The sequence below is a fragment of the Strix aluco genome, chromosome 7 (genome assembly GCF_031877795.1).
Source record: "Strix aluco isolate bStrAlu1 chromosome 7, bStrAlu1.hap1, whole genome shotgun sequence".
NCBI classification, from domain to species: domain Eukaryota; kingdom Metazoa; phylum Chordata; class Aves; order Strigiformes; family Strigidae; genus Strix; species Strix aluco.
Genome location: NC_133937.1, coordinates 28,030,542 through 28,053,748, shown reverse-complemented (window position 1 = coordinate 28,053,748; position 23,207 = coordinate 28,030,542). Strand labels below are relative to the sequence as shown.

General features: G+C 34.6%; 1 protein-coding gene across 3 annotated transcripts in view; it reads right to left on the bottom strand.

Annotated features, from left to right (window-relative positions):
* The window catches only part of SLK (STE20 like kinase), a 51,947-nt gene that overhangs the window by 26,001 nt on the left and 2,739 nt on the right, over positions 1–23,207 (bottom strand). For all 3 annotated transcript variants that reach the window (XM_074831210.1, XM_074831212.1, XM_074831211.1), the window contains exons 2-4: positions 3,876–4,040; positions 1,528–1,576; positions 624–773 (exon numbers count right to left, since the gene is read on the bottom strand). In XM_074831210.1, coding sequence (XP_074687311.1) covers positions 624–773; positions 1,528–1,576; positions 3,876–4,040 — 364 coding nt within the window. The remainder of the gene's footprint in view (positions 1–623; positions 774–1,527; positions 1,577–3,875; positions 4,041–23,207) is intronic.

Genomic DNA, 23,207 nt, shown 5'->3' with positions numbered 1-23,207 from the left:
TCATGGATTCCCTACCACATCAGAGGGAAAATGTGGATGACTGCTTAAATTCAGATAAAAAAAAATAGGAATCAACAATAGTAAGCTTGTATTAATTTTCTTCCAGACTGTTCTATCTTAATTTCAATGTAATGAACAATTAAAAAAGGCATGGAGAAACTGAGTTGAGTAATTATTACTTCTCTCTCTCAATAATAGAAGACACAACAGTACTAGGAACTGGCTTTTGGTGATAGTGATGGTTGTTCATTTTCTAAACTAACAACTTCAAAGGGAGGTTCTGATGTTACCATAGTAAAGATAAGTATAATTATGAACATTATACTAAGAAACAGTAGGACTTGTGTCTCACTTTGGGCAACTTGGTACAGATGTTGATATGACTCCTACCCCTGCTGATTTTGAAGTCTGAAAGATGTGCCAAGAACTGTTAGGACATTTACTCGAGGCTGGTTTTTATCTTTCTTCATAGTAGCAAACCACTCACAAATGAAAAAACTCTAATTGTTAGATTGATATTTAAATAGATAAATACTGAACTCTGACAAACAACAGCCTAAGGAAAATACAATTATAAAACCATGCAAAGTTCTGTGAAAGACTTTTATATGCATCGATCTTACCTAATTTAATGTCTCCATCTAATGTGAAAAGAATATTGCCAGCTTTTAGATCTCTGTGGATGATCTTATTTTCATGCAAGTAGTTCAATGCTTCCAGTGTCTGCCTGCAAACCACTTTGATCTGCGGCTCTGTTAATGGCCTTTCAAGCTCTACAAGAGACAGAAATAAACACAAGACTTTTGCATTTTTTGTTATGTGTTCATAGCAATCAGGGAACAGCAATATGGGAAAATTAATTAATCTGACAGATTCTGAACATCATATGTCAAAAAACTTCTACCTTAAAATATCTGCCCCTTTCAGTAAAAATTTCATCCTTTGTACCCAAAGCCCTCCTTATTATGAACTATGTAAACCTACCTATCTGAACTGTGAAAAAGCTATATAGTTTAGAGATTGGTTCTTTTGTGTGGTACACAGAGATGTTAAAGACTAGATCCTTTACTTACTGGTATTGGCATTCACCCAATTTGAGGAATAAGCACAGAAAAATCTAACTTTAAGGTTGATGCAATATAAAAAAATATCAAAATCTAATTTGGAAGGTGGCAGGGGAAGGGGAAGAATGAGATTCTGAAAAGGGCTCATATAGATTATGTTTTAACAACAGAGAGCTCCATAAGCATATGAGAACAACTCATCACATTCACTTAAAGGATTAAGACAAAAATATGTTTTGAACAGTAAATAAACACTTCAAAAATGAGAGAAAATTAATCTAAACTTGGAAGTTATAATGTCCATAGATATAGGTGTAAATGCTAATTTAAAAACCCAACATTAAACACATATAGCACACCAATTACATAATTGTTTTGAAATGCAAATATTTTACATGTGAAACAAGTTTTACAATATATAATTTTAAAATGTTAAGTTTATTATTTGAAACAACTTATTTACCCAACATTACTGCATCTACTGCTCCACCTGCACAAAATTCGATCAGGATCTGTATATAAACAAAAGAATACACAAATTACAAATTAAATAGTTCCACTGAACTGAACCATTGATTAAGGGAGCATTATTGTGAGACCAGAGTTTCAGACTATTTGGTCTTGACAGATTATTTCACCAATCTCTCCAAAATATTGGTACTGTTGCCTAGCTAAGTGCAGCTCAAGGAAATTATTTGAAAAATGCTTGGAGATCCTTAGACAAAAGTCTTAATCCAAATATAAAATTGCATAATAAAACAGTAATTTTGAATCTGACTCATAATGTGATTTACATAACCTCTGCAAACTCATTTCTCAATTATTAAACTGTACTTCTATACTATAATCTCTCTGACTGAAAAGTCCAAGTATAAGAGCTATATGATTTTCCAGTAGCAGATGTTATCTCCTGTATTGTTTTCAGATGAGATGAAAATACGGAAAAATACTCTTAACAGTTACAGAAAATTACTAAATTCAGTCGTTTACATTCATTTTCCTCCATTTTCACTGATGCCTACGATACATCGAGGCTTTTATGCCAGATTCTAATAATACTAGAACTCCATCTCCAATTCTGAGTTTCCATTTGAAACAAAAATAAACTGCAACTATTTTGGGGCACAAACTATGCTGACATGTAGGACAGAAAGAACATATACAAAGGAGAAAGAGGATAGACAAAGGGAATGAGGAGAGCAATAAAGAGGAACGATCATCCAAGATTGACACCTCACTCTTCCTTATGCATTTTTTTTCTTCTTTATTTTGAACTTTACACATTAAATTATAATTTTCAGTCTGACAGCTAATAAGTATTTCTTGTCAGAATCCCAACAGCCAATATTCTGGGAAATAATATCTTAATTTTTTCCTTCAGAGTACTTTTAGAATCAGAGTATAATTGCCCGTAAAAGAGGAAACATCAAATTATACCTTATACCATAACACTTATATATACATAATTAATCCTCAGAACAATGGTACTAACAAATGTATTATATAATGCAACTCCTTGTAAATCCTTTAAACCATTTTCCATTTACATGCTTCTACATACCTACTGCCAAGTAAGTTAAGTGTGGGAAATCGTAAAGAAATAATTTCTGTCTCTAAAATTTGCTGTTTGATCTGACAATCTGATAAAGGTCTCTTTGGTAGAGAAATTGTGTTTCTAAAACAGGAAAGCAAAAGAGCAATTTTGTCCAACTGTCATTCTTTTCTTTTCTTCCTCCACTAAATTCTGTTTACTTAACACATCAACATCCCTTTGTCGCTTTCATGCCTCTGCATTTCACTGTAACTATATATCTACAATTTTATTTTCAAACTATTTACTCCTTTTCTATCTTTATTCTGCCACTGAAGCCTATCCACTCCATTTCATATTCTGCCTCTACGCATACCTGCTTTCATGCTGACCTTTATGCATGAAACTTTTCTCACTATTCCACTGTTTTATACAGTATCATTTTATTCTGCATTCAGATCACACAGTTTTCACAAAGCCCATCAAAATAAATCTACATCAGGAAACATAGTATTACACTTCCATTGTTTTCATGCTTAAAGGATAAAGCATATTTGTAAGACTCCAAGGAAATTTTCTTTTACTTGTTTTAGGTATCTTGTAAAATTATAAATTCTTTTTTTAAAAAAAAGATATATTCTTTGTATAATTCCAAAAGCACTTATAAATATTGCATGGAATCACCTAAAAGAAAAAATTGTATTTTCACAGCTAAAGCTACATTGCACAGGATATAGCAGAAGAGTGACGTACAGTCATATGTATGGCCACTATACTTCTGTGTACAAATATCCAGGTTTTAAGTAAATTAATTACGGTTCAAGTCCTGGTAAACTGTTCTTCCTGGAAGTACAAATGAATTCATCCATATTTAAAATACATACTTCACAGGCTGACTTTTCCAGCACATTATTTATTTTTCAGCTGCAGATTCTGAATCTTGCTCTAAACTGTGTTAATGTAATTAAAATCTGAGTCCTGCTGTTACAAATAAGCACTAAGAACTCTCTTCATACACCAAAATGAACTGCTAATTTCCAAATTTTAGATTCACACTCCTGACCAAATGACTAAGTGTAGCTCAATTTTACAGCAGCAATTTCCTAAAAGTCATACTCACAATTTACAAATTACTTCTGAAATTGAATAGTTATCCCAATAGTGACAACCCAGAAGAAATGTGATTGACAAATGCTCTTTCAATAAAGTCAAGGAAAAAAATATAATTTCAATAACCTTCTGAAATAAGTAAAAGCATTTACAGAAGAAAAAATACCTACCCACAGATTGTTTTCATAGTAGAAAGCATCTAGGAGCTTAACAATATTAGGATGATCACAGGATGCTAAAATATCGATCTCAACCATGTAATCTTCAAGTTCTTCTTCTGATTTAGTATCAATCACCTTTGCAGCAGCCAGTACCTTCGTTTCTTTGTTCTGAGCCTATAAAAGTCACAACAAACATTCGTACATGAATTTCACCAGACAACTGTCACCAGCAAAAAAACCCCAAAACAAAACACCCTCTTGACAGTTCTGTACTATTCTCCTGCCTTTAGTTTGCTTCTCTACAAAACGAAAATACCTGCATATTAAAAACTAGATAAACCCTTTTTCTGCTAGATTTTAATAACTTTTCTCAAGATCAAGACACAACGAAAGACAGGAATATAAAAATACTTAATTCGCGTCACAGTCTTTAAACCATCGTGCAGGCCATAGCTTAGGGTCATTACTACTTTGTACTGCTAAGAGGAAGTTTTGTGCCGCTCCTCAAAAAACTTACCTATTTATACTTGGCAAGGAGTATGAAGTAGCCTCCACCCTCTCATTTCTGACTGCACATTCTTGCCCTTCTGACACTCCCCACATTGTGGCAGCACAGCTGTTTGCAAAGCCACACAGAAAACCAAATCCTCTACCAGTAATTAGTAGGTTATGCTCTTCAGCCAGGGGCTGTATTCAAGCTCCCATATCACAAAGCTGCCAAGTCATCATTAATTTGGGCATTTTACTCTGCTTCAGACATCAAGGAGGACTTCCACAGATGGCTACTCACTGGAGTTGGCCACACTGAATATTCTGCCAGCCTCTATTTTATTAGTACACACCTTAAGACTAGGGAGCTAGAACTGCTGTAGTGATAAGGTCAACAGGAGAACAAGTAAGATTTTGACTTGAAAAGCAAAAGGAAAACAAGAGCTTGGGTACCCAAGGAAAAAACAAAAAGCATTTCTGCTATGCATTTAAATATTCTTTGGCTTTTTTTAAACATAAGAAATTACAAGCAATTAGGGTGACCATTACTTAAATATAAAAAAATTTCAGAAACCTGTCACTGTAAATAGTTATTCACAGAATATTGCTGAGAAACTAATCCAGCAAAATGAAGAAAGGTGAGATTTTTTTTTAATATGTGTATGTGGGGGATAAAGCATATATTAAACACAGAGCCTATATATGTGTGTGTACATATACATACACACACACACACAATTAAACACACTTTGTAGTAATTCTCTTCCAAGTTCTGTTTGAAGGAATACTGTAACTTGGAATTTAGTAAACTTGAAACAAGAAGGTATATTTTTCTCAAGCCATCATAAAAACAATAGTTTGTGAAAGCATTTCCAGTGGTTACCTTCTGCCTCTGAAAAAATGAAGTTGTAGTACTGAAGTCTACTACACTAATTACATGTAAAGACCATGAAGAAAAGGCCTAGATTTACTCCACTTAGCTTTCCAATGAAATTACTCCACCATTCCAGTGAAATTAAATGAGAAGTAGGGACATAGGGTCTCCAGAAGAGCAAAAGACAAGAATCTGCAGGGGCAATTCTGACTCATGATGTGAAGCTGCTTCACATGGTGGTTCATCCTGTCTCTCTGCTGGTGCGACTGGTTCATGGGCATCTTGGCCCCAAACCCAGTTGAGGTGAACCCAGGACAGGACACAGCATCAATCCCAAAACCTGACTTTGGTCACCTAATCTTGTTATACTAGTATCTGATAAAAGCTGATATCACACAGCAAAGTAAGAATTATTAAGAATGATTTCCAAGGTCTAGATATTATTACTTTCACAGCCATAAATAATTCTCTCAGTGTGGCAAAAGAGAATAAAAGATTTAAAGATAAACGTTTATGATAACATTCAGTAAAACACCAGTAACAGCAAAATACGCTTATAAGCACAGCCTAGCTGATTCATCTTATGTTGACATTAAAGGTTTTCTGTAACATTTATTTTTATCTCAATATTCTTTCCAAAACAAAAAACAAGCAATCTTCCCAACCTCAATATTTGCCCTCCCATTTTTAACAACAAAGATAAGGGATCTGTATAACATTATTCAAAAACAACCTACTGAGAAGTTTTCCAACACACATTCTAATAATAAAAAGAAAATGGTCGGCTTAATAACACAAACATCATTTGTTTTGGTTTGATGCTTTATAGCAAGAATGAAAGACCAACCTTCCTATTTTAGAGTTGCACTGTAAATTAAACATGAAAGGTGAAACAGATGTCTGACTCCACAACAGAATTAGACTTGGTAGGTTTACATGTGCAGAAAAATGGTTGTTAAAGCACCCTTCCAGAGAAATTGAATATAAACTGTAAATATGTTTTTTTGAAATATGCATGGCCACACACTCTCCAATGTATCTTACGAGAAGGACACTTAAAAAAAAAAATCATTAAAAAAATTCTGAAATTTATTTTTAGACAAATTTGCATGTAAACTATATAATGGTATTAACATTTTGTTTAAATAAAATTATTTTAACCTTCTACATCAGGTAACAATAACAGATGTTACTGTTTTCAGATTTAGTTTCACCTCTGAGAGAGAGAGAGGCATTGGTAAATTAGGATGCATGATTACATGCTACAGAGTTTGTTGCATTTATAGCATATATTGCTTTTTTCTATTGACACAGTACTTCATTTTTTGATTTTTCCCAGATCCTTTTGCTTGAAGTAACTACAAATCTGCTTTGAATAAGTTTCCTTTATTTCCTCCTTGTGGTAGCTCTATTAAAATACCTCATTAAAAACCAGAAGCGATTATAGAGACAGTATGATTATCTTTATGAGCATCTAAACAATTATAAACAAAACAAATGTTCGCCTTTGTTCTGACTTGAGATAGTAAAATTTTGTAGGTCTAGATCCAGACTTTTTTTCCAGTTCTTGAAAAAGCTTTAGAATTCGCATATTTCCACCAGGTGTTTCTGACAACTGATAAGACATTTTCAGTATACATCAAGTTACACCTTAAAAAAAATCTTTATATATTTTAAACATGATTTTAAAAGTTCTTTTTGAATAAGACACTATACATCTCCACCCCACAATGCACTCTATAATAAATAGCCATTTATGTGACTTGCTGTAAGAAGTATGTAAGAAATACGCTGTCTTTTGAACTGTGTAGGAAAGGATTTTACTGTTCATGCGTAAGATTTATGTAGCACTGTATTGTACGGGGAAAAAAAACCCAACCTTTGGATTAAGAGGAACAAAAAGCATTTACAGCTTTGTGTGGGCATGTTTGTTTTTTCTAGACTTTGGCTGAAGTCTTTCTTCTGCCACACAGCATTCTCCAAAGGTCAGAGCAGGACCCAAAATGTATGTGTAGATGCAGTCTTGATTTGCATATACTTATGCTGCATTTGGGTACATGAACATTTCAAGTCAAGTAACCATTCATGTTACTCAGAGGTTCAGCCCTTTCAAAATATGTTCTGTATCAGTAGCACAGCAGTTTCTTCCTGCTCTCAACTACCATTCAAGTTATTCTAAATGCTTTGGTTAAATACATTTGATTCTGCTTCCATGACAGGTGATTTAAGCTTCAATCCTACGCTAAGAAATTCAAACTGGCATCTTCAATGGTTATGGTTCAATCCTGCCTTATGTGGAGACAAGGAACAAAGGGGGAGAAAGATCTTCTTTCTTTGCATTAAGAAAATTTGATCTTTTCAAAAGAGTCATACATACAACGATTGAAAACTGAATTGGAACAACTCATTCCCCCAAGATCTGACTAATGCAATATGACATAGATATTATTAACTATTATATGCAACAATACATAAATATTGCAATTCTTCCACCAAAACTTCTATTTGGATTATATATTTAAGGTTACTGCAGCAAACATTAACTTACAGAGAGACAGTATGAACAAGGGAATAGCAAACTGTACGTTACAGCATGGTTCTTGCATAGCACGGCCTCATTAGCAGAAAACACAGAAAAATACTCTTATTCTCCTAATTCTAAAATTAAGTACTTTTAGAAAGATGGATTGCAGGTTTGCATAGAATAAATATGACCTTGTAAATTAGAACCTGCAAATTACTTTCTCTCTGAACCTAAATCCCTCACACTAAAATGGCAATACCTAACGCACAAAAATGTTGTAGAAATTTGAAAACCTAACAAGAAAGAATAACCATTCTACACAAAACTAGGATCTGCGAGTATGTGAAATTAGTGACTCCTCTCTATCAATCCTGGATTTTTATATTTGGTTATATGATACTGTATAAGTTCCAGAGCCAGAAGCTTTGCAAAGAGACTGATAGCAGAATATTAAAAGGCAGGTTTACTGTCTGGGCACTCAGCCAAGAAGTTGCATATTCCCAGCCATGGACAGCAGGGAGAGCAGAGCCACCGTTCCAGAGTAATAGGATTACAGCTCAGAGATAACTCATAGTCTTTCATCTTTAGATGACCAATATGAAGTTTCAGCCTTGGTTGTGAGGAGCTGTTTCAGTTTCCTATCACCGGTAAATGTTTCCTTTCCAACTGTGCAGCTCTTTTGCTGCGATGCAGCACGATGCCATCTAAAAATTAAACACTATTTACAACTGAAAAAAGTATGTCCTTCATCTGTTGTTCAGCCAACCAGAAACAAAGCTGAGATACGAGATAAAAAAATTGTTCATCACCTTTCTTCCTGATGCCTGATCTCTTCTGAGATGTTATATAACCACACTGCATGCTTTGCAGGCAGCAAAACAAATCAATTAAGCAGCTTTTCCTTTCTGACTCATTCTTCTCAACAAAACTGTAGTCATAATCATAGGTCATCAAGGTTGCCAAAAAGTGAAAAATACACACATCCCCTATTCAGAAAAAGATGGTTTTGCATGTAAAAAGCTACACTTTCATGTAAACCTGGGATTGTCAGATCTAGCTCCATATATGCCTTCTGATGATGTCTGGGTAATCAGTACTGAAAAACTGTCCTTGTATGACAAAGGCAATTCCTTCTCAGAGCTACCAGAAAGCAGTGTATCTCAGGCTTTCTTAAATATATGCATCAAGAAAAAAAATTCCTGTAATTTCTTCTTTTAACAGCCTGATCAAATAAATCTGTAAGAAGTAGTGTGGCCTACTGGAAAAACTACACTGGGCTTTGACTTATATAAATTTACTATATCATATTTAACATTGTCCCGTGCATTTTGAAACTTAAAAAAACCCTGCATCACTGACCAGTATCAAGTGTTCAAACTTCTTTTCAAAACATGAAAAGGTGTTCTTTATTAGTGAATGTTAGAAAAAAAATCTGCTTTAATTAATCAGATAAAAGTAAGCATTAATTTTAACAATAAATGTTGAGAAATGTAATTAAAAGTACTGGTCTGATTGCAAGAGCAAATAGCTACCTCTGGGTTGTGGTTTAAACCCATCCGGGAGCCAAACACCACACAGCCGGTCGCTCCCACTCCCCATCCTGGGGGACAAGGGATAGAATTGGAGAGGTGAAGGGAGACTCGTAGGTTGAGATAAAAACTGTTTAATAATTGAAATAATAACAATAATAGAAAATACAAATGCGTAATGCACAATGCGATCGCTCGCCACCCACCAATACCCAGCTCGTTCCCGGCTAGCAATCCCAAAAAACCAAGATCTCGAAAACGAGAAAGAACCCCCTCCTTCCCTAACCCCCCTCCTTTATATACTGAGCATGATGTTACATGATATGGAATATTTCACTGGCCAATTTGGGTCGCCTGCTCTGGCTGTGTTCCCTCGCAGCTTCCCATACACCTGCACACAGGCAGGACTCAGGGAGTTGGAAAGTCCTTGATGTGTTAGCAACCCAGCACACTCTGCAACATTAAACCACAGTTTTTACAATAAATCACAAGTTAGGCCAATGAAGAAGATGGCAACCTCCACAGATTTCTGGAAATTAAGACGAGCCAGTCATTTCAAAGAAGCTACATTATTTTGCACCAGTTTTCACTGAACAATGTTTGAAAATGGAGTAGTAATAAAAAAAAAAAAAAACCAAACTATAAAGAATTTCAGCTTTTTGTTTAATTATAGATATGGTTGGTCCAAGGAATTAAAAACCAGCTAACTTCAGCTATACCTGCTGAAACTTGTTGAAATGACTGTTATAGAAGAACTATTCAAAAGATAATGAAAGGATAATATCTACCAAAGGTGATACACCCTTAAACCATAGCTGATCAGCCAAAAATTTTCCCTGCCTGCATAACTACCTACTATGCTGTTTCTTCTACTTAAGAGATGTTTACTGCCAGGGAAAAAAAATACTGAAATAGAAGTGTAGATAAAAGGGCCTCTATTTCCTATGAGCAAATACTATTACTAACAAAGTGGAGCCCAGGGTTCAAACCCAGACTACTGAAGCACATCTTTATGATACTGTGGTCTGGTGCTGCCTTTGTGGTGATACTAGTTTTGGAGAGGTTTCCATGACAACTTCACTCTTTTAACATTATCCTTGTACTTCATACTTATTGTGGTTCTTCTGCTTCCTCCACAGTTGCTTTCTGAGGATTCCACAAGTTATTTTTGTGAGTGGTATGGAATATAATTTCCACGTTTAACCTCATGATTCCCTTCACGTATTTAATTAATCCTGTGGTATTTTGTATACTAACTATGCAGAGTTCCCATCCTGATTCACACACACTGTGTCACTGAAATCAGAAGGAATATTTATATGTATATTTGAAAAGTACAGGGCTGGACTGGCAAATGTGTGAAATAACTGAAACAGTTCTTTAGAGAAAACTTAACAGAGGAGACTGTATCAGATTTCAGCAACATTCTTCTTATTTAAGCAAATCCATTTAAAAAACAGAGTAAAAATAAGTAAAGAAAATAATTGCTAAACGTTGGCAAGAAAATCTCCAAAATATGCTATGCTGTTTTATAATAACATATTCTTATTTTCCCTTCTCTTGTTGTGTGGTAGCTCACATAAAAGCAACAGGGAAAACCAGCTGACAATATTGGGAAAACATTTGTAACTAAAACATTATATGTTATCAGAGGTGTAAGTGCAAAGGACTGGTATTTTTTCCTAAATTCAGTTATAACTGTACATACTACTTGCAAAAGCAGCATTAAAATACACAATTCAGCATTAAAATCAACTCCTATACTTGAGAAGGGGGAGGTGTAACAAATTAAGATTTATCCCTGCAGTGCTAAGCTGCTTTGCCAGTATCTTTCATCTGCAGGGACACTAACAGTTGCTGGCAGAGGTTTTCTCCATTTTATCCAGCACCTGACAATGTCAGCCCCAAACTGACTCACAATTTCCCAGGAAAGACAGTAGCCCAGTGTATCTTCATCTTGGATTCCAGATACCCTATAGTTATTTATTCAGTCTTGTATCATTAGGAAAAAAACCCAGAATGCTTACTGCTTATTAATTCACAAGTTTATTTTAGTCACTCACTACATCTTAAAATTAAGCCTTTATTCCAGTAAACACACCTTTATTCCAGATGACATAAATTAATAATGCTTCCAAGAAACAATATCAAGAAATAATTTTTAATCAAACAACAATTGCTAATTCTAGCTGTTCACTAGAATTACTTTTAAGACAACCAACAAACCACAGTTGAAGCTGTCTCCAGACTGTTGTTTTTTCATGCTGTCAGGTTGTAAGTTGAGAATTTTATTTGCTCTTGATAATTTTATGATTTGTTTGGACACAGGACTTAAGAAACCTCCGATCCCTTTACCTGGAAGGATTCTGTTATAATCTTGCTTCTAGTCATTTAACATCTGTAACAACGCTTTAGTTCACTTGAGCTCAGAGAGCCAGTGTTACTCCTGCTAACATCTTTTCCCAGGGAGATCTATGGAGTTGTAAAAGCTAACTCCGTAGCTTTCTGCAAACAGATATTCCACAGAGCCTTTTGGCTTCATGTACCACTAAGTCATTTTGTTTACTGGCACTTTACAGACTACATAGTGTGGATTCTCAGATGTACGTGTATCAATCTAGAGTTTGGGTTTTTTTTTTTAAATGAAGTGGCTTTGGACTTCAAGAACCCTTCAACAAAGGCCTCCTGGCATGTTACTAGGGAAACTACATAGTCATAGAAATGAAACGTGGCACAGTTATTAAGTTAAAAAAAACTTGCCGTCAAAAAAGTAAAGAATTAAAAGCTCTACATTTCATATAGCATTTAAAGACCTGTATTAAGACAATTTATTTTATGTATTTATTGTAGAAGATGATGGGATATAACAGATGTAACTTAACTGTCATTTAAAGTGTATACATCTTACTAGCTCAAAAATATGGGCAATTTGGGAAAAGGTTCTGTATAATCTGATACTGCAATATGAACCACATTCAAGATTTGCAATAAGCACAGCTACATAGCCAGAGGGGAAAGATTAAATGAAACAAGATGAAGCATTATCACCCCATTTCATTCTTTGTCCTGCTAAAATGAACAATAAATAAAATATACTTCATATATTTTAAGGGAAAAAATATAAACTATATAGGCAGTTTAAGATTCAGTATTTTACAAAAAGACACAGGTTTAACACTGGAAATGAAACGTGACTACATCAATACCACATTAAGACTGGCAACAGCTCTTGCAAAACTATCAAAGCATATATTCTGTTGCTCCATGCATGCTCTAGTCTGTTAAGATGAAACTTCCCCTATTTCTGAAGTAGCAAAAAAGGAAGTGAGTAGCTTTTGACAGCTTTCATAAAAAAGCTGCACAACATCATCCCTGTTCTTTAAGTAAAATTGTTATAGAAACCAATTCATATTCTTTTTATGGTATTACTATATTTTAAAAAGAACAGGAAATTTAGAATTCTAGAAGAAAATCATTGCTTCCTTATGTACATATCTTTAAAACAATCTAACAGAAACTAACTGCAAAGACAGCAACAGCAAAAAAAGAAATCAATATAGTTAAGCCAGTGTCTTTCAGCTCTCTAAAGTTACTTTCAAGTCAGTTCTACAATGAACTTTATTAATTACAAAATTCACTATGATGTATGCTATTCAATGCTTGTACAGTCTGTGACTTGCCAGTAGGTTTCTTATGAGCCTTAAGTAATGACGCTAAAGCTACATACCATCTCATGAAAAGAAAGTGAAATCTTCTGACATGCAAGTTAGAAAGGTTGCCTCACATACAGTTTATAATGATCTAGCTATCTTTGTGCTGCCAGTATGACATTTCAAGAGATGAGAAAGAGCCATCTGAATAAACATTTGGTATTCCTTGAAAATTGGCTATTCAAGTGCCACAAAAATAGTGTCTTGCATTCTGGAAGTAAACTTCATTCATATTCAGCACAGTAGTGGAACATGTTGCTTCTGATGTTGCCTTTCAGATTAACTGTTTTGTTTTTTAATGGGTGAACTAAACAGTTAAGAAAACTGACTACTCTGGGAAACTATATGAATGCCAATCCTATTATTTATCAGCCGATTTCAAAAGAAATTTTAATTTAGAAGCATGCTGTTGATAATCTTTTTCAAATTATGAACTTGCTGTTTGCCATTTTACTGATTAGTCTAATTCATTCAGAATTTACCTAATATGCTAGTGATAAGTACAAATAGGCATAGGAATAATTGCATTACTTGATAAAATTATTAAAAACAAATCCAGGTAAACAAATCAAGATAAAATACTTCAGCTCTCTTTGCACAAAACACGCAAAGGGAAAACAGTTGCTTTACTCAGACTTTTGCAACTAATGAACTTACGAGCTTCTATCAGTAAAAGATTTTCAACGTAGGAACGATGTTCTTCCTCTGATAGAACTGCTGAGTACCATGATAACGTTAAACACTGCAAACAGTTAAACACACAAGATGATCAAGAGGAAGTACTGTTCTTGCCTCTTAATAGTGTGGCAATGTTACTTTTAATGGAATTATGAAACCTTTATTTTGCCCATGTCCCCAAGAAGTGACAGCAATGCGGATGTACCAGCATGGCTGTTAGAGATGAAGTAGTGTTCTCTTTGACAAGACTTCCCCCTTTCTCCTACTCCTCCTTTTCTCTCATGTTTATTTTCTTTATTTTTTTATTAGGTTGAAAGCTTTTTGAAGCAGAGGGCTATCTTTTGTTGTGTATTTGTACAGTGAAAGGGAATGCAGGATTCCGTTCCTTTTGGAAGATTATCTAAGCCATGTCTTGCTTCAAAACACTCCACTGAAATCCAATTCAGTTTCTGTTCTTTCCTCATATAGGTAAATTTAGTGCCAAATAAGAAGTCTTACAAAATTTTCATTCTTTTCTAGTAATTATGTAGCATGCCTAAAGTAGAGAAAAGAATCACCACCTGAAACAAAACTGGGAACTCAGGCTTTTAGTAAATTGCCAGTTAAAGATATGTCTACATAACAAAATTCTTCTAGCAAGGGTGTCAGTGGTGCAAAGGCACAGAACTACCAGCTGATAACAATACCAACTGCAGCATGTTGCAAAACTGCTTTTTTTATCACTACTGTTGTTAACAGCAGATGAATACAACACAATTATGTCTATTTTTCCTTTTGTCCTGACAAAAAGCATTAATCTGACATACCTTAACAACTTCAGAATATTGATATGCCACCCTGATGCTTCCCTTTTGTAGCTATTTAAGCCAATGCTGACATTGCCCTGTCATTTTTCCCTTACATCAGCACTGTTACTTGTTTGGCCCTCCCGTGAGCTGGTCTGGGGAGCCAAGAAGATTACCTGTACAATCAGCTTTTCTGTGGATTAGTTCCTTGAACCAGATGATCATGGGGTTGGCAAGCACCAGACCTGTCACAAAGGAGGAGGTGGGAATGGGAATACACTGCCAGAATTTGGGCTGCATTGACTTGCATCATCAGAAACTGCTGTGGAAAACAGTCCTGGTAAAGATCCAGCCACTTACCATTCAAAAGCCACTTCTGTACTTACTAAAGCTATTGAAATGCACCACGTTGAGAAGATGTATTATTGACTTAGTATCACAGTTCCATACTGTTTTAGAGCTTTTCAGAGATTCAAAACAATCTTCTTCATATTGCACTGGCTCAAAGGTGAGGTCCCATGCTGGGCCACTAAAGACTAAGCATCAATAAATATTGAAACAGACATCACAAATAGGAGAGTTAACAAGTCTGCACACTAGCTCATTTTTATATTTCACTTTTAAATGCTATGGGAGGTGTGTGGTTTTTTGTTTAAGTGTAAAACGCTAAATTAACAAACAGCTTCTAGGATTATTAAGCTGACCAGAACATCTAAGTTTGCCTCTAAGAGCTTAAAGTTACTGCTACAGCCAAAAGCAAAGGAGGTATTTTCAGGTACCCCAGCTATCCCTGCCAATCAATAGGAAACACTTGACAGTACTCTTGTTTATATGGTGATCCCCACCCCAGAGAGATGAAAAATAGCAGACAGTGCTTCCTTCTTTCAGGTTACTTATAAACTCGGTTAGTGCATATTTACTAGTAGTAAAAATCAGTTGGAAAGGGTGAGAGTAAAAACAAGCTTGGCTTAACTCTAAGAGTACCCATTTCTCCACATTACTGGAATGATTCAAATTCGTTTTGGGAATAATTCCTGTTCAAGCTCTTCTGACCACATTTCCCAGCCATGACCACTGTTCACAGTTTTCACAGTGTAATGTAGTTGCACAGACCCGTGGTTCTGACCCATGACTATCCAGCACTGAAAACCAGAACAGTTTGCCTGAATGGTGAACTGAAAGATTTGTGGCATCCGCAGAAGTTGAGCAAGTAACAGAATGAGAGGACCATCAAATCATTAAAGGGTCAAGCACTTGTCTTATAGAAGGCAGACTAAAAAGGTTGGGCCTCTTCAATTCGAACAGGAAAAGCTGAAGGTGGGGCAGGAACATGACTGAACTTCACAAAATAAAAAAAGGCAGTGTATGAATTGAATAAAGCCTGATTTGAGACAAAGGCTGTGAAGGAGATGAGGGTTTACTACAAACATGCAAATTCTTGCTGAAGCACTCAGTAGACATTTCTCCATTAAGGTTTTACTGCCTTCTGATTACAAAGTATTAACTCTTTTCCTGATAAAGCACTGCACAGTGAAAAGTCATCTTCTATAATGTGAAATCTAGACACGTGCTAGAGAAAAGCTTTGGTTTTACAGCATGAATCTGTAGTAGGAGAACCATTACCTACAAGATAAAGAATAAATTCCAGTGCAAAAGGTCTTGCCAAGTTATTACTGTATCGTTAACAAAGTTACAATAACTTCCCTCACAACACTGCTTTCTGAATCATGGTTATGACTAAACATTTCTAGAGACAAAACCCAGTTCCTTAAAGTCCTCCTTAAACAAGAAGGTCTCAGACAGATCTAAAATACTGTTCAATGAGAAGAAAATAAAGGGACAATCTTCTGCAATTCATTATCAAGCTAGACAGACTAAAAAACAATTATGCCTTACCATGAAAGCAATGGTGAATCCCCATGCTAAGTAGAACAATGTTAATGTAGGCAAACTTAAGTTCTAGGGTAATGGTTACCAAAAAAACTTCAGCAGACTGTACAGTTGCCTTTCTACTCTCTGCTCAGCCACTCATTTTAAACTGCATTAATGCAATTTCAGAAAAATTCTGAAAATAATAGAGTCCCTTTATTTGTCATGGTCTCCTTCAGTTTCAGATTTTCTAAAACAACCAACAGATTAATTTTTAAGACAGATACTTTAAGTAACAGTCACTTAGTCCTCTGTAGTAAGGAGAGATTTAGCAAATTTTAAATGTTAATCAATAAATTGCAGTACGATCCTACTTTTTCACTTCTTCGTATTCTTCTCCACAGAAAAATCAGTAAAAATTAAGAAGCATCCTTCAGGTAATCAGAACCTTCTTAAAGTCAGATTTTGGGTGGAACTTGATTCAAGCATGAATCTATGCTTGAGTAATTTTTTGCTCTAGGCTATAGGTAATTACCTAAACAGAAAATGGCTCAAAAACATAAACATGGGGAAAAGTTAGTGCCTTTCTCTTAGCTTCCAAATCACCATCCATGTTTAGCTGTTTTAGATTAACCTCTCTACATAAACATGCAATCCCAGAATAGTGCAAACCAGTTTTAGTCCAGAAGAGTAAAAATAAACAAGAAAAAACCTCTAACTTTAGTATTATAATTTGCTTTTACATACATTTAGAACTGCATGAAGAAACAGTATGTCCTCCTAAAACCAAGTATGATAGTTTAAGTAGCTGCATTAAATATACAAAGAATCTTCCATTACTATTTTATTGTGAATTTTTTGCTTTAGGTATATCTGCTGCTGCACGTACTCCAGTTGGTTTGTATCAGGAATGCAGAGCATATTTAACAAAATTTGAACTCACAATGGAAAATTAACATTACAGTAAAGCCTTAATTTTCTGTTAAAGTATGAATACCATTGCAGAGTGGTTTGAGGTAGCCTAATAGTTTTACTGAATATTACTTAGCCAATTTTTATTGCCTGACATCCTTCAAACATATCCTGCAAGTACTAGGTCTTCTTTCTCCCTAAAAAGATTCTTTCCCACTTCTGAGTGGAAAAAAAAAACGTTTCACATGACATATTTGACAGTTAAAATTTCTTTCAAGCATTCCATACTGTAATCATGTTATAAAGCTATTAAAAATGAATTAGAGTGAGTTCCAGTATGTATTTTACACAGGATTGGAGAAAAAATATAAAACATCATTTGTTGTTTTGGTTTTTTTTTTTTAACTCTGTGCTATTAATTCAGTCAGCTTTGTTTTCTAACTGTAAATTTCATGGCTTTTCCATCACTAAACACTGAAAACTGGAACTATCCAAACAGTATCAAATGAAAAGACAGCACAAGCATTTTATTTGAGTAATTTGGCAGCTACTGTAAAGTAAGACAATAGGCAAAAGAGGTGAGACAATATGAATTTGTCAATTCCATGTATAATCTGAATATAATTAAAGGTTAAGACCAAAAAAGTATTCGTAAATGACACTTCAGGGACCAGGGTCTCAAGGAATGCATTTAAGATCTCAAACCAGAGAGTTTAATTACATGCTGTCTCCTTTACATAGACACAACTGTCACTAAAGGAGAATGATGTTTATAATCTTACGGGATTCTCAAAACGTAGGTCATGGCCCATGAAATATGTAAGGCCCATTCACAACTGTATTCAATTTAAAAAAAAAAAAAATCTCAAACTGGGGATTGTGGCATTTGCAAATACAAACCCAACAAATTATTTCTTCAATATTGTTTATGGGGTGGTCAAAACACCACTGAAAGAAACTTATGAACTATTGCTCTGCAACAGTAGTATGTATTACTGCTTGAAGGATTGTACTACTAGAGGACTACTTCCCTGCCAAACATTAAGCTCAAAAGGTTTAATCAATCTGTCTAGAAAACCTGCTAAAAAAACAACAAAAAAATCCCCAAACAACATAACAAAACCCAGTACATTTTTTAGCTCCTGTATCAGAATTATTTAAATAGACTGCATCTGACATAGAGATGAAGAATTATTTCACCAGGTTAGTACAGCCTAAAGCTGCTTCATTCTGCAGTCTATCTGACAACATAAAACAGTCATATTAAGCTAATGCCTGAAATCCAAAGTTTTAGTCTCCAGACAAGAAACCAACAGTCCAAGCATTTACACAAACAGTTAGCTAAGAAATATGAAATACCAGATGACATGAAAAAAAAAATAGGAACTTTTATAAACATAGATAAATAAAATCAAATAATGACTTCCTATTTACTGAAGAGTTTTAAACAGTTTATATAACTGTGCTCACACCTTGGAAAAGACGACTGCCTTACCAAGGAGCGATCATGAGCATTCTATAATTATCCTCCACAAACTTGTCTGCAGTTTTAGTTCTGTGTGCAACAGACAGACAATACATTACTCATAAGTTAAGTATTGTGATGATGATTCTAAGCCACGTGACTTAAAGATGTCCAAAAAGTAAGACATAAAACACGTGCTATGCTTCTTACTTCTTTAGAATATTTCCTTGCTACAGACAAAATGGAAAGGAGATATGAACTTCTGCAAATAGCCATTTAAAACAAGAAAATTATCTCAATTTACAATCTACAGATAACTTTCTTGCACTACCCATTTCCTCAGAAAACTTAGCTACTGAGTGACAATAGGTGTAAAGAGCTCTGTGAAGCTTTCTCCTTGACACATTTCCCAGGGTTTAAAACAGTGATACTGCCTTTTCCTTATCTGGTATCTTCAACATGCTAAAACTGCAATAGTGTCAAAATAAAGATAACATTACAGAGCAACTCACCCAGCTGATCAGCAAGACTAAAATCGTTTGTCTTCCATGAACAGTCACACATCTTTTTTCATCTAGACCATAACACAAGCAGCCCTAAAATACTCAGGCTACTCTTACAGAAATTACTGTTCTTAGCAAGCTTTAGGTAAAGTTTTAGTTCTATTTTACTTAGACTAAATATTTGAAATTGAACATTTGCAACTTATACATTAGGCTCTTGAGAGTAGATCAATTCTCTCCTCTACTAATGCCTCTATGGCTAAACAAAGCACCATGGCATTTAAGTGATTATTATTAATTCAGATCTCCTGAGGACAACTGCACTATTTTACTGCTCCAGTTTAATCAGAGGTCAACTTATACAGTCAATTATGAATGAAAATAGATTAGAACAAAATATATTTAGTATAGCAAACAATTTTAAGAAAAATTGCCAAAAGTTCTGCACAGATTCATTCTCATGTATTAAAATTCAATTTAGGACATTTTCACCTGCTTTTTCTTTCCAGGTCTAGGCTTAGGGCAGTCACATATGAAACTTCAGGTTCACAAAACAGTTATTTGACAGGAAATTTTCAAATGTGAATTCGTCTTCCAACTAATACCAAACATACAGGATTTCAGACGAACTCAAGCAATATCCTTCACAGGGAACTGTATCTTTTATATAGGAATGTTCATGAGTTCCAACAGCTCTAATTCTTCTAAAGAATTAGTGGTGCTAATGACACCAGGAAAGCAAAAAGATGAAGAGCAGACAAAAAAACAGCCAATCAGTGCTTCAGCTTAGATAGTAAGTGGTCAAAATCTATTCCTACTAAGTTACAGATGTAAAAGATATCCACCCTAGCAAGCCACATGATATATTATCATCAGTAAGATAACTTCAAGTTAAAATATCCAACTATAAGAATTATTTAGAACAATGTGCTGCAGGGCCACAGAAACTAGGAAATTTAAATTTTCCTTGCTCTGCCCTGATTTTGTTTTCAGGTCAGACTAATTTAAAGTATTTTCTAGGATTAGAAAATAAATTATGATATTAGTGGTATGCAAAAAGTACCTCTAAGCAGCCACCAATTGTCAGTTCATATTTTAGCATTAGATGGAGTTAAGGCTGCACTATCATTACATGATGTAACTGGTCCAGTCTTATTAAATCACTATTTAAAAATCAGGTGTTTCTACCTGCTGTAGAAGACATTAAGGCAAAAACAAGCTCTCCTGTAAGTCACATAGGTACGTTACAGGTAAGATTGTTTTAAATACACAAACAAAAGCTTAACTTAAATGAGGCAATATCATTAGTTTACTGGACTTTTATAAAGTCCACTATCATTAGCCAGAGGTGAGTTTGGACTGGCCACTATTGCAAATAGAAGTATATATGGATACTTAATATAGTTGTAATTTTCAGAAGATAATGCATTTGGGTAATGCTATTCACCATGATTATAGCTACCAGCTTCCACAACATTTCTTCTCTGAACCTAAAGAGAAACTAAGCACCAATTAAATTAAGAGAGCTGGAAAACTTGTCTTAATAACTTTAAATGAAATACAAATATTTGATTTTCCAAACTGCTATGAGAATCTTGTATACACAATGCTTCCAACATCTTAGAATCAGGGTATAAATGGGATACTATAAATGGGAAGAATATTCCAATACAAACTAAGAAGCATGAATGCAATTCAAACCTAGACAAATACAAAGGATTCTCTAATAATAGTCAGTTTCTACTAAAATATATATACACTATACATTCTTTCTCTATACACATACCGTATATAGATATCCTATATTTTATACAGTATACTTCCACATATATTCTACTATTACAGAATCTGTTCCTACAGAAGACTTAAAATTAGTGCATTTGTACAGATGGTACCCATAATTATCACAATTATGTCCAAAACCCCATGAATTTCTTGGAGGAGTATCCTCTAGTGAAGATCTCAGAGATGACACCAACTAAACACTAAGAAAATACCCTTCTGCAATGTAAGTGTTCTTATATTTGTGTACTATGTTCTTGCTACCAAAAAAGGCTGCCAAATTTTACTGAAATATAGTCCCAGCACTTTAATTAATTCAAAGGGTTAACTTCGGAAGATATCTGCATTTTCTTTAGTTATGTGCACCTGTATGATAAAGATTCTCAACCAGGAACTTTAGCAATAAAGAACCACAGAACACATTAGGCATTTTAAAGGTCTGTTTTCACACCATCTGAACGTTTGGGAATTTAGAAAGTAGCTTAAAGCTGATGAAAGTCTTTAACACTTACTTATACTGATTTACCTTTAATGTTTACTGTGTGCACTGAACTGATATTTGATACAATAGAGCAATGTAACACACAATGAAGTAACATGATATAATAATATACCTAATTTCTAAAGCAAACTGATTACAATTAACTTTAACACTAAGATTTTCCAGGGAACTTAACCTGATCAAATCAAGAGGAGTTTTAAACTGTCTCTCGTTTTTTCCTTTTAACAAAAAGTTAAGAGATCCAACACAGGAATTCTGCCATGTAAAGAAAGCCAAGATAACACAACCATTTAATTCTGAAAGCCAAGATAGCACAACTATTTAATTCTATTACGGCACAAAATAAGAGAATGCCCATTAAAAGCCACATGAGCTTAGCCCTATAAACTACACACCAGGCATATGTGTCTTTAAAAAAAAAAAAAAAGTTTGTGATTTAACTGCCAAATTTCAAAGTTGAAATCAGCCTACAATGCTAATATTATGCTTCTTCAGGGGCTGTCAGAACCCTGGCAGTCCATTCAGTAATTCTAAATAATCCATGAAAGGCAATTAAGAGATTGGAAAAAAGTCTATCATCAGCAACCTCGAAATTCACTTTACAAGGGCCATCACCTGATACTGAAGTACTGCAAAGGTCTAGAAATTGAAAAACGATGGAAAACTACACCATTATTCATTAGCCAGGAGCAAAAAGAAAAGAAACAGCCTACAAGTGGCCTCTTTGAAGATTCTGAAAAGGGCTACAATGAAAAGTCCTACACAGCCATCAAACTTTGCCATCAACCTTTGCCATCAGTAGTATGCAGTTACACAGCTCCTCTGATCACCAGAGACTTGCACCAGCAGTTGAAACACTTCGAAACAGAATATTTAAACATTAAACATTACTTAAAAGTTAGTGAATACAAATGTACGGTCAGAGCTAAGAAAGCTTTAGAAAACTAGAACAAACAGCTTCAAAGGAAATAAGCTCTTCTAGTAATTTGACTAAGTCACTTGAAAAAATAAGCAAGACCCTTGTACTTGACAGAGGAACAAGGGGAATGAAGCACAAGTTTCCAATACCCTTAATACTTCTGCATACAAAACTAGTTATCACTAGACAGCATTTTTTATGTAAATAATTTAATCAGCTAGGCTTCATAGTACTGTCAGAATCATTTAAGAGTTCCTTTTGAGTTTTTATTTAAATATTTGATATTCTGTCCAGAAGATGAGTTACATAACTAAACCAAATATTTATCTACAGGGTATCATAGCATGTAACCTAGCTAACCTATTTTTTATTACAAGTCCAAAGTATACAAAGCCTTATTTATCTGGTAATTCCATTTTATCATGTATCTGCCAAAACCTTGTCATACACAGACTCCTAGATCTTAAACAAAGGCAAATATAGTTTTGGCAAATGTAACTGACACTAGGGTGTTTTACAAAAAACCCCAAACAACCCCCCACACACACTTACATTACTTAAAGACAAAGTCTTCAAGTGTTGACAGTTTTCTTCTAGCTTATAATTTGGATTCCAACATTTGAGAAGGTATTGAATGGCTATTCTTGAAGTTTCTCGTTTGAGGTGTATATCCAAGAAAGAACCTAACACACCCTTGGTTTCGAAACTGCTTCTTGCCAAGCATGCTTAGATGCAGCAACACATGTACAGTTAGTACCTGTGCATAATCCGCCTTCTCAAAGTAGATGGAAACAAAATGA